The sequence below is a fragment of the Parambassis ranga genome, chromosome 1, assembly GCF_900634625.1.
Source record: "Parambassis ranga chromosome 1, fParRan2.1, whole genome shotgun sequence".
In the NCBI taxonomy this organism is placed as follows: domain Eukaryota; kingdom Metazoa; phylum Chordata; class Actinopteri; family Ambassidae; genus Parambassis; species Parambassis ranga.
The window spans coordinates 9,481,568-9,496,875 of record NC_041022.1 but is presented as its reverse complement, the minus strand read 5'-3'; the positions used below and the strand labels follow the sequence as shown (position 1 = coordinate 9,496,875).

At 38.3% G+C, this 15,308-nt stretch overlaps 1 protein-coding gene and 2 long non-coding RNA genes across 4 annotated transcripts; 1 reads left to right on the top strand and 2 right to left on the bottom strand.

Annotated features, from left to right (window-relative positions):
- Window positions 1–7,656, bottom strand: ambn (ameloblastin). Of its 2 annotated transcripts, none has more exons than XM_028408192.1 (7): window positions 7,539–7,656; window positions 1,414–1,740; window positions 1,253–1,309; window positions 719–895; window positions 602–637; window positions 478–516; window positions 1–329 (listed from the first exon to the last, which is right to left on the bottom strand). In XM_028408192.1, the coding sequence occupies exons 1-7, from the start codon at window positions 7,587–7,589 to the stop codon at window positions 51–53; spliced, it is 966 nt and encodes a 321-aa protein (XP_028263993.1). In that variant the 5' UTR covers window positions 7,590–7,656; the 3' UTR covers window positions 1–50. The 2 variants fall into 2 exon arrangements, with proteins under 2 accessions (XP_028263993.1, XP_028263982.1); XM_028408181.1 differs by lacking the exon at window positions 7,539–7,656 and adding an exon at window positions 1,862–1,991.
- Window positions 3,604–5,057, bottom strand: LOC114437473 (uncharacterized). Its single transcript, XR_003670912.1, has 3 exons — window positions 4,712–5,057; window positions 4,596–4,634; window positions 3,604–4,513 (listed from the first exon to the last, which is right to left on the bottom strand). It is a non-coding gene; the product is annotated as an uncharacterized LOC114437473 (long non-coding RNA).
- Window positions 7,657–10,252: 2,596 nt separating the features above from the next.
- Window positions 10,253–10,651, top strand: LOC114441520 (uncharacterized). The gene is made up of 2 exons (XR_003671270.1): window positions 10,253–10,303; window positions 10,385–10,651. It is a non-coding gene; the product is annotated as an uncharacterized LOC114441520 (long non-coding RNA).
- The last annotated feature ends 4,657 nt before the right edge of the window (window positions 10,652–15,308 follow it).

The following is a 15,308-nucleotide window of genomic DNA, read 5'->3' as shown; positions in this document are numbered from 1 at the left end:
GTATTGTCTGCTGGTGGCTGCATTGTCAGGTGGAGTTGCCCTTGCGTGGATTAGAGTTTGGCTTGAACAGGTGTTTGGACTGAGGCCGCCTCCGGTGCTGCTTTCTCTAAACCTGCGGGGACGCTGTTAGCGTTTGGCTGCGATCCAGAGCAGGGCAGCCCCTGTGTCTGCGACACTCCAGCTGCTGAGGCCTCCATGATTCCTGCAGCGCCTTGCTGTTGTGGATTTGGAAGTCCAGCAACTCGGCTCTGAGACTGAGAAGCTCCTGCAGGCATGTTTGTGAGCACACTAGGCATGTACACACCGAGCTGGCTCATCTTAGCTGCCATCTTAAACAGAATAGAGAGGAAAGATACTGTAAAACGCAAAGGAAGGAGGGAGGGGGAACAATTATTGGACCATCTATGGGATCACTGAGTTCGCTGAATAGACTGTTTGAACAAGCTCAGAGGCAGATAAGAATCTTGGCTGTGTTACCTCGAGTTCCTCCGAGCTAAGACCGCCCATTGTATTGCTCTAGTAGAAGAATGACAGCACATGTCAAATATTGTGAGGAAGAGAATTGTGAAATTACGAAGAACATAATTCATAGTGTATTTACCATGGGTTGCTGTAGCATGTATACAACCGGGGTATTCTGTGAAGGAGAAAGTTAGCCTTCACTTCTCTTTAGTTTTAGGCTGTATTCTTAAATAGTTTTTTAATGAAATGCAGACACCTGTTGCTGTTGTTGCTGCTGCTGAGGCTGCACTGTATTTCCTGCAGTGGCCACTGCTGCTGCTGCTGCTGCTGCTGCTGTATTTTCTGCAGGTAACACTGGGCTGTTTGGGAGCTGAGATGCTGGCAACTGTGGTCGAGGTGGTTCAAACATCACAGGGAATCCATATGGAGAGAACTAAGAGAAAAGTCAAAAGATGTAATCTTTTGTCTATAATTTTTTGCACTGACAGCTAAAAATGCAATTATTATCCTCCTGCTCCAAGATAGATTATAAAGGCAAATACTTCATATCACTAAATCAAATGCAAGGCAGCAGCATGTCTCTGGGGTCATAAATCAACCATTAACTTATGGCAAAATACAGATGTCTCTATTTCCACAACACTGTCTTTTATAAAAGGAGCTTCAGGCTCTTTCAGTTTTTCTTTTAAGTGTATGCTGACAGCACAGAAAGAGAGAGAAAAAAAATCCCCACTGCAAGTTGTCAACTGGAGCGCATGCAGTGTGTAACATATACAGGGTGTTTCCTCACCAGCTGATTGCTATAGGGTGATGGGAACATAGGGAGGTATCCATAGGGTGGAAAAATCTGCAACCAGCAACAAAACACATTTAAAACTTGTTATTGTTGTAACATTAAGAGCTGAATCATGTCCTTTTTTTGTTCACTTGTTTTTCTTCTTCCTGTCCTACCTGTGGCTGCTGTGGAAGTGTCAGCTGATTAGCATTAGCATGCTGAGGTCCGTGGATGCTTGGCTGCAGAGGGATGATCAGTGCACTGCCCCCTGGTGGAGACCAACTGTAGTGCTGCAATGAAGGACCAAACCGAGGGTTATTCTGGAGATCCAGCTGCTGCTGCTGCTGCTGCTGCTGGGGAGTCACAGGTTGTTGTTGCTCCAAATTGGGAGAAAGAGAGGCCGGCTCCTGAATGTCAGGGTTCTGGTTTGTGGCAAGCTGAAGTCTTTGAGTCTGCGTGGCTACTCCTTGTGACTGCTGGAGAGGAAGGACATTTGGACTGACCTAAAAAAACAAAGTTTATTTATGATATGAATTTATGATAGTAGATTAAAAAAAAATCATTAAAAATGTTTAAAATAAATAAATTAAAAATAGGATATATACAAAATATGAGCATACTTACAGGTACTGCAGATGCCATTAAAGAGAAGCATGACATAAGGATTATGAAAATCATTTCTAAAAATGAAACAAAATAAAATAGAAATTGATTCCAACAGGATCAATGAAAGCTCTCGAGGTCCCCAGAGTGGACTCAGAGTGAATTCACTGAAACTGCATGGAAGGGAGCATCGACTTATGCATGGCTCGCTGACTGAAACAACCAATCACATGGCAGAAAGAAACAGACAAATTCATCTTAATTGTCTGCTGTGTGTGTCAAAGAAAATCTACTGAATGGCCTAAACTACATGTTTTCCTCCAATTAGAATGCTGTAATGTCTCTAGAAAATGAACAAACAAACATGGCGGGGACTCAGCACCTGAGGTTTTCCTGTTACTCAGAGCACCTGTGGGTGCGGCTGATGTGTCTCTCTCACTGTTGTAATTATGGGCAAACCATATACATGTAGTGTAAAAAAAAAGGTTTCTAAGTAGAATCTCACTGAAGCTGCCTGAAACATACACACACACACGTGTATATAGATAAGACCGCGTTTCCTTAGTAACAGTAAAATATTCTTGTTCTTGCACTCAGCTCTTTTAAAAGCTTTTCTTTTTATTCACAAGACAAATGTAAAAATTATAGGTGTTTCTTTAAGCACATGTCAGGCAAACCTCCGAGGATAAGTGACTAGTGACACTGCAGACAGTCACAGCCTAAGCTAATTCCTGTGCTTACTGTAACCTGAATCATGTAGATCCATGTGCTGAGTGGGGGAGGCTAGTTTGTGCTTGTGATATAAATGAACATTGTGCCCTTTGAATCAAAAGTAGCTTCATGTTTTTACTAGATTTACAATTTTAATTAGACAAAAGTTAAAAAAGCATAATACACAGAACATGTTTGGTATACTAGAGAAAACTAAATTACTTTTGCATTATATTTTAATGCAAAAGTATGTGACTCCCATAATTATCAGGTATTGTTTTGGTCTTGGTTGATAATGTACCCATTTATGACTTGTTTAAATTGCCATAAGACCTAAATGTATGCCTTGAGCAGCTTTGAGTGACAGATTGGTGCTGTCAAAGCTTCAGATTTTGTATACTCCACCCTACGGCTGGGGGGATTACCCAGCAGATGCTGACAGTCATAGTTCTCATACTGAAATAGGTAATATGGAAGATATTTTTGTGCTTTGTTTGGAAATCATTGTAACAAAACTTTTCCCAAAGTCAAAACAAAATCATCAAAACAAAAGTAACTGCCTGACATGAGGATACAAGGCATGCAAATATTCAGACAATCTCTGTCGCAGTTCTCAAGAACTGGCATGAGAAGGTTAAAGAGTCAAACACTGCAGAACAAGACTCTCAGAGATAAGAAGAGAACCGTTTTGAAGGCTTTGGCAGTAAACCTAGCCTAGAACAACTGCCAAGACACCACTGAATGATTCAGCCAAGTCTCGACTTGAAGTGTCAAAAAAAAGACAAACACTTCTGCAGAAAGGTCACCTGCAAGCCAGACTAAAGTACGCTAGGGACAACTTGGAGAAACACATACTGGTAGCATGTCATATGGTCCCAACCGAAAGAACAAAGTTCCCACAGTCAAACACAGAAGTGGCAACATAATGCTGTGGGGATGCTTCAGTAAGTCTGGGACCAAGAACATTATCAGAAAAAACAAACATGAAAAAAGGAGGAGCTTGAGAGATTCAACAAAGTGGAATGGGCTGGATTTGCTCAAAATCAGTTCAGTAGTTGACCCCAAAAAATGTTGTCAAACTAAATTTTATTTGTCAAAGCCATCAAAACTCCCCAAAACATCAAATACGAACACATAAAGACATTATTCAGTGCATATATATGAGATCCCTTTTACACCAAACTTTGACAATTTGATTTTGAGAAAACATTACATTCAAGATGAGCAGCTGTGGAAAGACAATGTTTTGAACAAAAAAAAGTGTGTTGTGTGTCATCAAGCTGTATAATATAACAAAAAGGTGTACATATATGAAAATTTGGATATATTATGTCAAAACAGTTCAATGAATAATACAGGAAGATGAGTCACTATAAAAAAAAAAGATATGCTGCGACAGACTTCACTGATGAAGCAGTCAGGTATTACCAGCTTAACACTCATCCCTTTCTTAAGCTAACTTGATCCAGGGTTGGTGATGTGTGTGTGGCCACTGAGTGGATATTACACCGAGGTGTGTTCAGCACCCTCCCATTGATGTCTGCAAGACCAGCCTCTAACAAAACTCCTCATCATACATTATACTACCTGACAAACCACTATTTTTTTTTAATTTTGATGATTCAAATGAGTTAACAAAACACACAAATGTTCAACAAGTGTTGAACCAATACTGAACTGTGACAAATGGAATAAATTAGCCAATAAATTGTGCTAAAAACAAACACAATCATCACACTGTGTATATAGCAGTGTTCAAATATTGTCTCCTCGGGCCGAGGTGGTAGGCAGCACAGGGCCTGGGGTCGTTTTTATTGTTGTCCTCGTTGTTGTCCTCGTTGTTGGAGCCACTGTTGGAGGTGGAGGAGGTTGTGGCCACACACCAGGAAACAGAGGCCAGAGAGGGAACGTAGGCCAGGAAGGAATGGGTCTGGGTAGAAACCATGGGTAACGCTGACCACTCTGCAGTGCACAAAGAAAAAAAACATGTGCGTCGGTCTTGCTGTATAATTCACATCATGTCATAAAACAATTAAATTCTCACCTCATCACTGTCAGACTCACTGCTATGATGATGACAGCTCTGCAACAAAAGCAAAAGAATATGTTGTAGAAAAGTCTCTAAATGTAATTAACTTTGCATAAATGCGTTGTACTTACAGTTAAAGTGGCATTCATCAAGTAGAAAAGCATCAGAAGAAAGACCTTCATCCTGCAGTTCATGCTGTGATTCAAATCCCTTCGATAGCTGGAGCTGCCACGTGAGTGTAAACAGCTTAATAATTAATAAAATATCAAGCCTGTGTCTCTACCTTCGTCCAGAAGGCTTCATTAGCTTTTAAACAGCCTCGGTGTGTCTACATTGCTTTTACGCTTTAAAGCTGTTACTTCATCTCTCATGTGGTCAGTGTCATTGCCGCCTCGGAAGCCGAAACCAAAATAGGCGTGAACACAATTGCATTACATGACTAGACTGTGTTTTGGTAACATTAAAGGTCCACATCCTGTTTGTAATCCTCATAGACTTAAAGTCTTACAGCATTATTATTTGCACAACACCCTGTTTTCATTGAAAGATTCCAATGAGGGAAAATACCACGTTAGATTGCTGTTACACTTGGAAAAGACCTGAATATTTGCTGTCAGTGAACAGTGACATGTTTTCAAAGTTCTCTCTGCTTGCGAAACAGTGATACCTGCTGCCTATAGCTGTATTCTGACCTGCACCCAAGCACCACTTGCTCAATCCTTTCCAAATACTTCAATCATCCTGTTTACACATGGTGGATGTCTTTTTTCTCCTCTAAAGCAGTCATTAAAATTTACACACTGTTGCAGGTGAGATTTTATGTCTGACTATGTAAAGATTTAATAATCTTACAATGATGCACAGACCAAAGAGGGAAAAGTCACTGGTATTAAAATATAACAGCAGATGAGTGATGTGATGATGAAGTCGAATAGCTCATTTGTATGGAATGTAAACTTTAATCCATCCAAATCCAAAGCAGAACAGATGATTGCTTCTATCATCGGGGATTCATAATTCCTTCCGTCTGCACTGAGCAGACTGAGAACTGTGTTTACAGTAACTAAATCCTGATGTCATTTTCCCCCTGGAACAGGGTCTTTAGCATATACTGTACATCATATAGGAGCGGAGTTTGCCCTAAAGGACAAAAGCAAGAGGAATCAGGTAGGGGGAAAAAACAAACCACTGACAAGCTCATAAAAAAAGATGACAGTAGCAAACAAAATAATAAGTAGTTTCCTGACACGCAACATATTGAGTAATGAAGAAATGCAGACATCTGACATATGATAATAAAAATCATATTTATCGTCGTGTTGATTCACAAAACCTCACGTTTGGTTTTAAAACAGATACTATGAAGGACAAAAACTGGCAAAATAAAGAATAAATGTAAAATAGATAAAGATTGATTATTAGTTTGTCCTGAACATCATCTAAAATAATGCTCAACAAAATACATTTCCTGTATAATTAATAATGTAATTAGGAGAAAATTTATGTGCAAATCATGATTTTTTATTTTTATTTAAATGATGATTTGCTTTCCATCAACAGCATCTGTATTTGTGATATCATAAACTTCAACAGCAGCTAGGTGGCAGTGTTGCTTCCTTTATGCAGCAGCACATAGTGCCTCTGTTACCAGACTGATATACATTTTAGGGATGGCCGAGTGCCGATACCAGCCTAACCGCAATATCTGACACCTATAGACTATTGAAAGAAAACCCAAATCAGCAGATTTTTGCACAAAGAATATGGTCGGCGATACCTGCAGGTCACTCAACGTTATTGATAATGGAACATCCCGCACCCTAATTCAGCCTCATCCAAACAATTAGGCGATTAAAGGTGAAATGTGGTTATGGTTGAGATAAACTACAGTACATGCCCATAGTCACATGAATAATAACACCAAAAGCTGTTTCATTATTTGACTTAGTTGCCTTGTTGTTCCTCTGGGAGTTCCATATAATTATAATATTTATGTTATTAAATGTAATGTAATGTTATTATGGGGATAAAAGCAGTGGCGCAGTGGTATAGCAGGGTTGTCCAGTAACCAGAAGGTTGGTGGTTCGATCCCAACTCCTCCCTAGTCACTGTTGTGTGTTCTTGGGCAAGACACTTCACCCTAGCCTGTGGCGCGCCTTGCTAGTCATTGCATGACACAGCCGTAAAGAATTTCCCTCTGGGATTAATAAAGTATCAAAAATAAAAATTATTGTATTTATGTGGTTATGTATGTCATTTTACAATACAAGAACAGGTTGACACATTATAAGTCTTGAGTTTATATTGCGAAATAAAAACCTTCAACTTCAGCTGTTTTAGCAGTACATTCCTTAAATGACCCATGCACACACACCTGACAGCCCACAAGCAATTTCTGTAAAACGCCATAATACATAATATAGCCTACACATATACTTTCATCAATCAAAATGTATTGTCAAAACAGCTGTAGTTTTGTACAGGAGGCATAGCCTGTGGGAAAGTAAACTGAGGACATTTTTTATGAATAAATAAATCAAAACATAGAATTTTTATTTCACTTAGTGTGAGGTCTGTTTGTGTCAAGTCAACAGAAGATAACGTTAAATGATGAACGTTATCTTTCCTATAAAACAGATCTATACCTTGCTCTGTTATTAAACAAATAAAATAGCTTATGTTGTTTGAATATTATTTGCATGGTGGCATTGTCGCGCTTTTACATTTTACAGATGCTGTCTGTGCACAGAGGCCAGATGTGCGTACACACACACACACACACACACACACACACGTGGTCAACACACAGCAGATAGAAAGCTCCTGTTGTCACTGTGGCTCATGACATGCTAATTGGATAGGCTGAACTCTATTGACCACACTAAGATAAGCTATGCTACGCTAACGGTAGCGCTAGCACCACCAACATCTAGCAACACATACAACATATACAAATACCTTGCTGGACGCTTGCCATGAAAAGAGTTCTTTTAAGTCCCACAGAGTCATTACGACTGTCCATTTGATCAACTTAAGTTGAGCCAGGTGAGGCCTTCTGCCTGTCGCTCCTCAAAATTCGCGCGGGAGGTAAAACAAACTCCTATGTCACTTCCGCGCGTCATGCTCTCGCGAGACAAAACGAGAAGTGTCTGTCTCACCTCATAAGTGACCCAAAAATACAGTAATTAAGACTAAACAAATTTCAAACTGTACAATTGACAACAAACTATCAATAAAGCAGAGCCACACAGTTAAACAGCACTTACATCAATTACCATCTTTGGAAATTCATCATGAGACTGAATAGAATAGAATAGAATAGAATAGAATAGAATAGAATAGAATAGAATAGAATAGACTTTATTAATCCCTTTGGGAAGGTCCTTCAGGGAAATTCAGGTATGTTCACATCTTATTTGGGTAATTTATTTGCTGATTTCTAAGAAAAAAATAACTAAGCAAAGGAATTTTGTTAGGTTATTTATTCGAACTCATTAAGACAACATCATTTTAAACAATTGTGAGTTCTTTGTTATTTGGTGGTTGCAGCTGGGGTGGTGGTAGTAGCTGTGGTAGTGGTAGTCACAGCTGTAGTTGTAGTTGCAGGTGGTGTAGTGGTAGTTAGACGGAGGATGGAAAGAAGGATTCGGAATAACCGGCTATTTAAAAAAGGACGGCCATGGGGACCATGGCGATGAGAAGGACGGTGGCCCTGCAAGACAACCAGAAGCATTCATGATCATGTTAAATGTTGAAAGAAGTAGTTAAATAAAAGAAAGAGAGACAGATAAACTCACTCTATGGAAATGTGAGCGCTCAACTCGTTTGGGTGGTGGGTCAGCCTGCAAAACAAACAGAGGGTTCTAATTATGATGTTTGGTTGTTACAATGCAAGAGTATTAATCATAGATTTAACATCGTCTCACTTACAGGACTAGCCAGAGCGAGGCACAGGAGGCATCCAAGCAGAAACAGCACCACCTTCAACATGGTTTGACTAATCACAGCTGTTAAACAAACAGTTCAGAGGAATAACATGCTCAAACATCATCTGCTATGCAGAAACATAATATTAGTATCATTTTATATTTACATCTTCAGAACCTATGCAGGCTGTCTCACAGATGGATTGAAGAGGATTGTGCTAATGTTTGATTCTGAAGGGTTTCTTATATACAGAGACAGATTATTCTATTGACGTGTGACTGGGTAATTCCAATCATTAGGAAACCTTTCCACCTCCAGGAAATGCATAAGATGATAATCAGTGGCACACATGGACAATCATCCTCCTATCTATCTATCAAACATCTTGTCTCTGGTTTTTTGCAGGTCGCCGCAGGAGGCAAGGTAACCCACAACCCATAATCTATCTATCTATCTATAAATCTGTGTTAGCATCAGTAATCTGACTGTGCACATATTTTTTATTGTGTCTGATTTAAAAATACAAAATGTGTGTATTTAATGATTGTTTTGCTGAAAGGAGCATCTAAACTGTCTTTTATTAACATTTTGTATTTATTGTTGTTTGTTAAGTTCACTAATCATAAGGTTTGAGATTCAATCCTGGCATTTGATTGCACCATTGGTGTGTGTGTGTGTGTGAATTGATTGAATGTGAAGCAGTGTATACAAATTTAATGTGCAGCAATATACAGACAACTCATGGAAGCAGTTCAGACGGTGTAAAGTGGGTGGAGTGGTAGCTTTAGTGTCTGGTGGTGTATGAAATACACACTGAGCTTTTAGCTTCGAGAAATTAAACCTTTGTTTTTTGTATACCCTGGTGTTTGGAGTATATACATTTTCCAACCTAAAATACCAATTTGTAAAGCTCTTTGAGCACCTGGGTGCCTCGATTAATGTCTAGATGCACCATTGACCCCTTGTTACACACAATTATTAACAGGGTGTCAATTTTGGAGTTGAGTAGTTTCAGAGAAGGACCCTCTGCTCCTGTCATAAGACCTGACCCTACTTTGTCTTTTGTCATTTAGTGCAATGCAATGACATGAAAAAAGCTTAAAATGGAAAGCCATGACACACAGTCCCAGAATAAACTTTATACATTACACCTACAAGAGTAAACTGTTTATTCTATGTGGAAAAAGTACATATATTGACATGCATACATTTTATGCTGTATATAGAACTTAAAAGCATATGCTAAAATATATTGTTCCTGTAATCCACTGTCTCTGGACATATACAGTATATCACACTGTCCACGTGTGTCTCTTATCATCGTATTATGTCTTTCCTCACAATGAAAGCTGATGATTTCTTAATAAATGTAATTACCCAACAGTGCAGTATGCTAATGAGATTAAACCTCCTCCTGTCACTCTCTATAAAGAAACAGCTCAGAACACCATCACCACAGTCCTCTTGGCCATCCTTGAGACAATCTGCATCTGTTGTTAAGACTTGACGGTACATTTTTATTTATTTTTATTTTTGTTGTTGCTGTAGCAATATTACATGAATTCATCTGAACTGTTATTTGTTTATTGAACAGGTGTTGTCACTGAAACTATGCTGAAGGTCCTGTTGCTGGTTGCATGCCTGCTGAGCGTGGCTCTGATGAGTCCTCTAAGTTAAACACTGTGTGTAATCATATTGTACTGTAATATCCAACCAGCACATTTACAACCTTTTTTTTCCATCAGGTTGACTTGGCACCTGATCGAGTAGAGCGCTCGAGTTCTAACTCCGGCGAGGTGAGCGCCCTCTAGATATCATGACTGCCTGATGCTGTCACATTTCTGTTTATGTGTTCATTGTTGTTTTTTATTTTATAGCGAACGAGTTCGACTAACCTTTCTCAGCTGCTCCAGATGCTTCTTGCACTCTTACAGCGCACCACTGCCGCCACCACCACTGCAGCTCCTAGTGGCTAATTCGACACCAGTAACACTACATATTAGATATTACAAAGGAGAAGAATAGATGAAAACATGTGGATACTGTTTTCTGACATCATGTTATATTTGAGAATTAAGAATGGTTTCAATTGATTTGTTTCCACACTAATCAAAATCTCCTGAATAAAACTCAGAAATGAAAAATAAGTGTATTTTGATTTTCTTCATACACTGTTGTGGTGTGAAGTTTGTCCAGTGCCACAAATGAAATGGGATTATCATTCAAATATGACACAATAAACACATGACTGTAAATGGGTATTTCACATTCAACATTCCAGTTAAATATAAGGTGTAAATTACTGAAATTTAAACAGACAACAGACATCATAATACTTATATTTAACTGGAATGTTGAATGTGAAATAATACTATGTATTGCATAATACTATTCATGTAGTATATATTAGTTACTACAGACTGCCTCATACAAGAGAATTGTACTGATGCTGTCCTTAAGCAGTATATGCAGTCAAAGTGTTAGTTTTAAAGGAGATTTAAATTACTGAAATATTTATAAGACATTAAGAAGACAGAGCTAGATGATCACATGTTCAATTAATGAGTTAGGGTTAGTGCTAAATTCTAATTTATCAAATCAAAAAGCATTCTATCTAATGTATTTTGTTTAAACCATTAATCTTTGTAGCTTCCAGCTGCAGTCAGTGGGAGAAGCTTTTATTTCTGCCAGCTCATCACTGCACATGTTAGGATTTGACGACTGTATAACGAAATCGGGGAGTGTAGCCTTTATTTGATTCCTCCTAATGCTGCTATCATCATTTCTATTTGTGTATTACTTTACCTGGAAGAATCTTTTAATCACATACGACTGACACTAATGTGCAATAATAGGTAGGAAGCACAACGGCATGGTTGAAGAACTGTCGACTCCCTAATGAAGTGAATCAATCTTAAAAATGTCCTTCTCTTATCTGTAACACTGTGTTACCTCCAAACAGCCCTGCTAAAACTTCTCATACACTTTCATTGCTTGGAAGACTACAGTCATGTTAAAAAGTTATGACGAACAACTTGTTATATTTATTTAGCGGACATTGTGTATATCCTGGCAACTCTTCCAACTATACCCTACAGCTGTTAACATTTAGCAGGCCCAGGGAGGCCTGTACGCTCTGAGATGTAGTTCTTGGGGGGTTTTGTATGTCTCTAAACATTATGCACCGTCTGACCTTGGGGTGAATTTGCTGGGACCTCCACTCCTGGGAATACTGAGAACTGCCTGTTTTCCAATTGTGAATAATCTTTCTTTCTTTTTCACTGTAAAACATTAAACTTCAATAGTTTGGAAATGGTAATCCATGCAGACTGCAGCAACAGTTGCTCCTCTGACGCCATTGCTTATGTCTTTCCCTCTTAGAATTGTGTTAACACACCAAGTTCACCAAGTTAAATCCTGTATGGAAGTAGGAAGGGCAGGCTGTGTCCAAAGTCACTCCCTAATCACTATATATGGCCCTATATAGTGCCTTTGCCATTTTGTAATGCTGTCCAAATGTGTAGTGAGAATTTTTAGACTTTTAGACCCTATAGTGCCCTTAATGTATCCCACAATGCATCATGATCCATATTGGATTTATTGTAGACATTGTCCCATTTTACTGCACACAGTATAGGTTGTATTATATATGACTACCAGTTTTGAATTGCCTTGATTTAACTTGAATGTTTATTAGTGTTTAGAATTTAATTAGGTTTTTTTTATTCAACTCTTATAACTTTATTCTACTCTCTTATTATTTTTCTTACCTTATTTTATATTTCTAACCTGTTTTTTGAGTATACATGGAGCACCTGGAATTTTCCCCTGGGATCAATAAAGAATTTCTGATTAACAAATGTAACGACCCATTTTAACTTTTTTACTTAGTAGGGAGTGACACAGCCCTGATATTTATATTATGTTTCTTTTTGGTTTCATTATTGCAAAATAAAAATGTCACACAATGTGAAAAAAGTTATGTTGTTCCACTAAAGTTGTATTTGCCTGCTACTAGAACAACATAAAAAAAACAACAAAACACTTTTAAGCAACATTTAGGAAAAAAAAATTGAGCTTTGCATCTTGTTTGTTGTATTGTAAATATATTTAAAATGTACAACTTTTAGCTGTTTTATAACATATTGGCAAATTGTGTGCATTGGGCTGTATTGCATAAATACAGTAAATAGTTGTAATTTGTAACTCTGTGTGTTGGATATTTTGGATTGTCTGTCCATGAAGTTGTCTTTGCCTAATGTTTTAATTTTGTTTCCTTTTGCTCTTTTTATATGTCACCCTTTTAGCATGTATAAAATCTCTCTTTGCAGTAAGAGACTGTGATCTGAGAGGTGTAACTAAGACATAAACCTGCCCCTCCACAGCACTGTATATGTCCTATTTTGTGTTCTTATGTCCAGATTGTACAACAGAAAATTGCCTGGTAATAACTACAATGTAGTAAATATCTACAGCAGACCGCTCGAATGCTTTTGAAAAACAAATGTAAACTATGAAAAATATCTTTGATCATTCCTTTATTTTTAAATAGCGGTGCATGGAATCAACTTAGCATTGATTTTTTTCCTTTTCTCTGTCTTTCCGTGTGTCGTCTCATTAGCCTGCTAAGCGAGGGAGAGATGCCAGCAGCATTTGAAGCAGCGCAGCAGCTTGGGCGGGTTGAGTGGCGGCCAGCTGAGCAATTTGAGTAAGGATCACTGGATTGTTGAGCAGAGAGTTGAACTGAGACCGGTTGTTCTGTAAATGACAGAAAATACAACATTTATATTAATTTACTTAACATAATCAAATAGAACACATGAATTATGAATATGAATTTTCTGACCTCATTACTGCTTGAGCGTTTGACACGCTCATCCTCCTCAGAGACCTTTAGGATCAAAATGTTAGATATCACACAGATTACTCTGCATTTAACGTGACATAAACATGCAGGTTTATATAACATATCAATTATGTCAAACTTACAGGAAAGGCACAGCTTATGGTTATAAAGCACAGAACGACGATGAGCAGCTTCATGGCTGTAGAGTTTCTGGAGAGTCAGAAAAACAGAAAATACAAAATAAATAAACACATTTTAATTTTCATACAGGTTGTTATAGAAACCTGTGATGAAAATCTTACCTTCAAAGACAATAGGGCTATTGACTGCAGAGTCTGCTGGTGAGGTTTTTTGCTCTGAGGTTTTAAAGAGGAAATTCTGCCTCAGTCGTCCAATCAGCTGCTGAAGGTGTTTTGTGTGGAATGTGATGAAATGATGTGTTTAATTACGCAGGTAATCCCGAGAGCTTGTTGTCCACCGTCTATCCAAAACTAATCTCTTTGCTGTTGGGAAACAGTGAAGTGGCGTTCACTGGACATGATTCACCTGCACAGCTCAGTGCTGTCTGTGTGTGCTTCAATATTTTTTATATATGGTTACTTAGAGATAAGAGAATCCTTTATTAGTCCCCCACAGGAGAAATTCACAGTGTTACAGCAGGTAAGATAGATGTGGAAGCTCCTGGTTTTCAATGTCCATATGGAGATAAGGAGATTTGGAAATACTGTAATTAGCGGTGTGGACACAGCAATCATTCAGCCCTCTTGCAAAAGCTGATTTACTTAACAATGCAATACTTTGTGGCTGTTTTGCATAATGATCCACTAGCTTGCCAAAACTTTTGACTATGAAAAATATCCTTTAGTTTCAGTATATATCTAGGGCTTTCCATGCATGTACTACTCACTCACTACCAATGAGATTTAAATCAAACCATCCATCTCACACCTGAAGTCCAAGTAAAATCTGTGCCTTTATAATAATGTAATATGTTATTTTTATGCAGACTCTATTTTAATTAAAAATCATTTTTGTGTGGTGAAAATAATGGCAAAGGTTAAAGGCTCTGTTGGTGAAGAGAGAACTCTCTTTCCAAAAGGATGATAGGTGATGGACACAGACAGATTTAAGACAGATGCTGCTGTGGTTTTTTTAAGGAGTTCAGAGGAAACAGTACCTGCCGGATGTGGGAAAAAAGCTGCCTTCCTTAGGGAAAATAAAGCAAGCACCATTACCCCACTAAACATGGAAAACAATATGAAAGTAGCAGCATGATGAGAAATAAAACTGAGCCAAACATCTGCAGAGAGAGGCAGTAACTCAGCATAAAACAGCCAAATACTGCACGTTTCTTATATGTATAATACCTACAGTCGCCACCAGCCAGACAGGGTTTGAGACCCTTGGTTTACAGCAATTGCTCGGTGGTCTTGTCAATAAGTTTTGAAGCACTTGCCTCCTGAAAGGTTCAACCTTTGGAACTGTGGCCTCATATTGAGGATTCCTTGAGGTGTAACACATGTTGGATGTGCTTTTTTTAAAACATAATTTATTGGATTACACCACTTGTTCTCACTGTCACACATTTTATAGATTTAAAGAAAACCTTCACATATTCATATATTCCTTCATTAATATTTTTGTTATTTTAGGTCAACCAGTGGACTTCAGAAATGGCTGTAACATCTGATTGTTTCACACACATTTACACATTCAACACACCCTGCTCTGCACACAGAAAGCAACCCCACCACAGTGATTAGAGATCACGTGACTCATGGATGGATCTGATGGGGATGGAGAAACACCATTCTGCAAATCATAACAGCTAAACCAGCTATTTCATATCAACATATTTCTTGCATGGAGGAACATGAAGTGTCCTATGAAAACATTTGTTGTGATTAGTTTTTTATTGGTATCAAAACTGTGAATTTATCTATGGCTGGCAATGA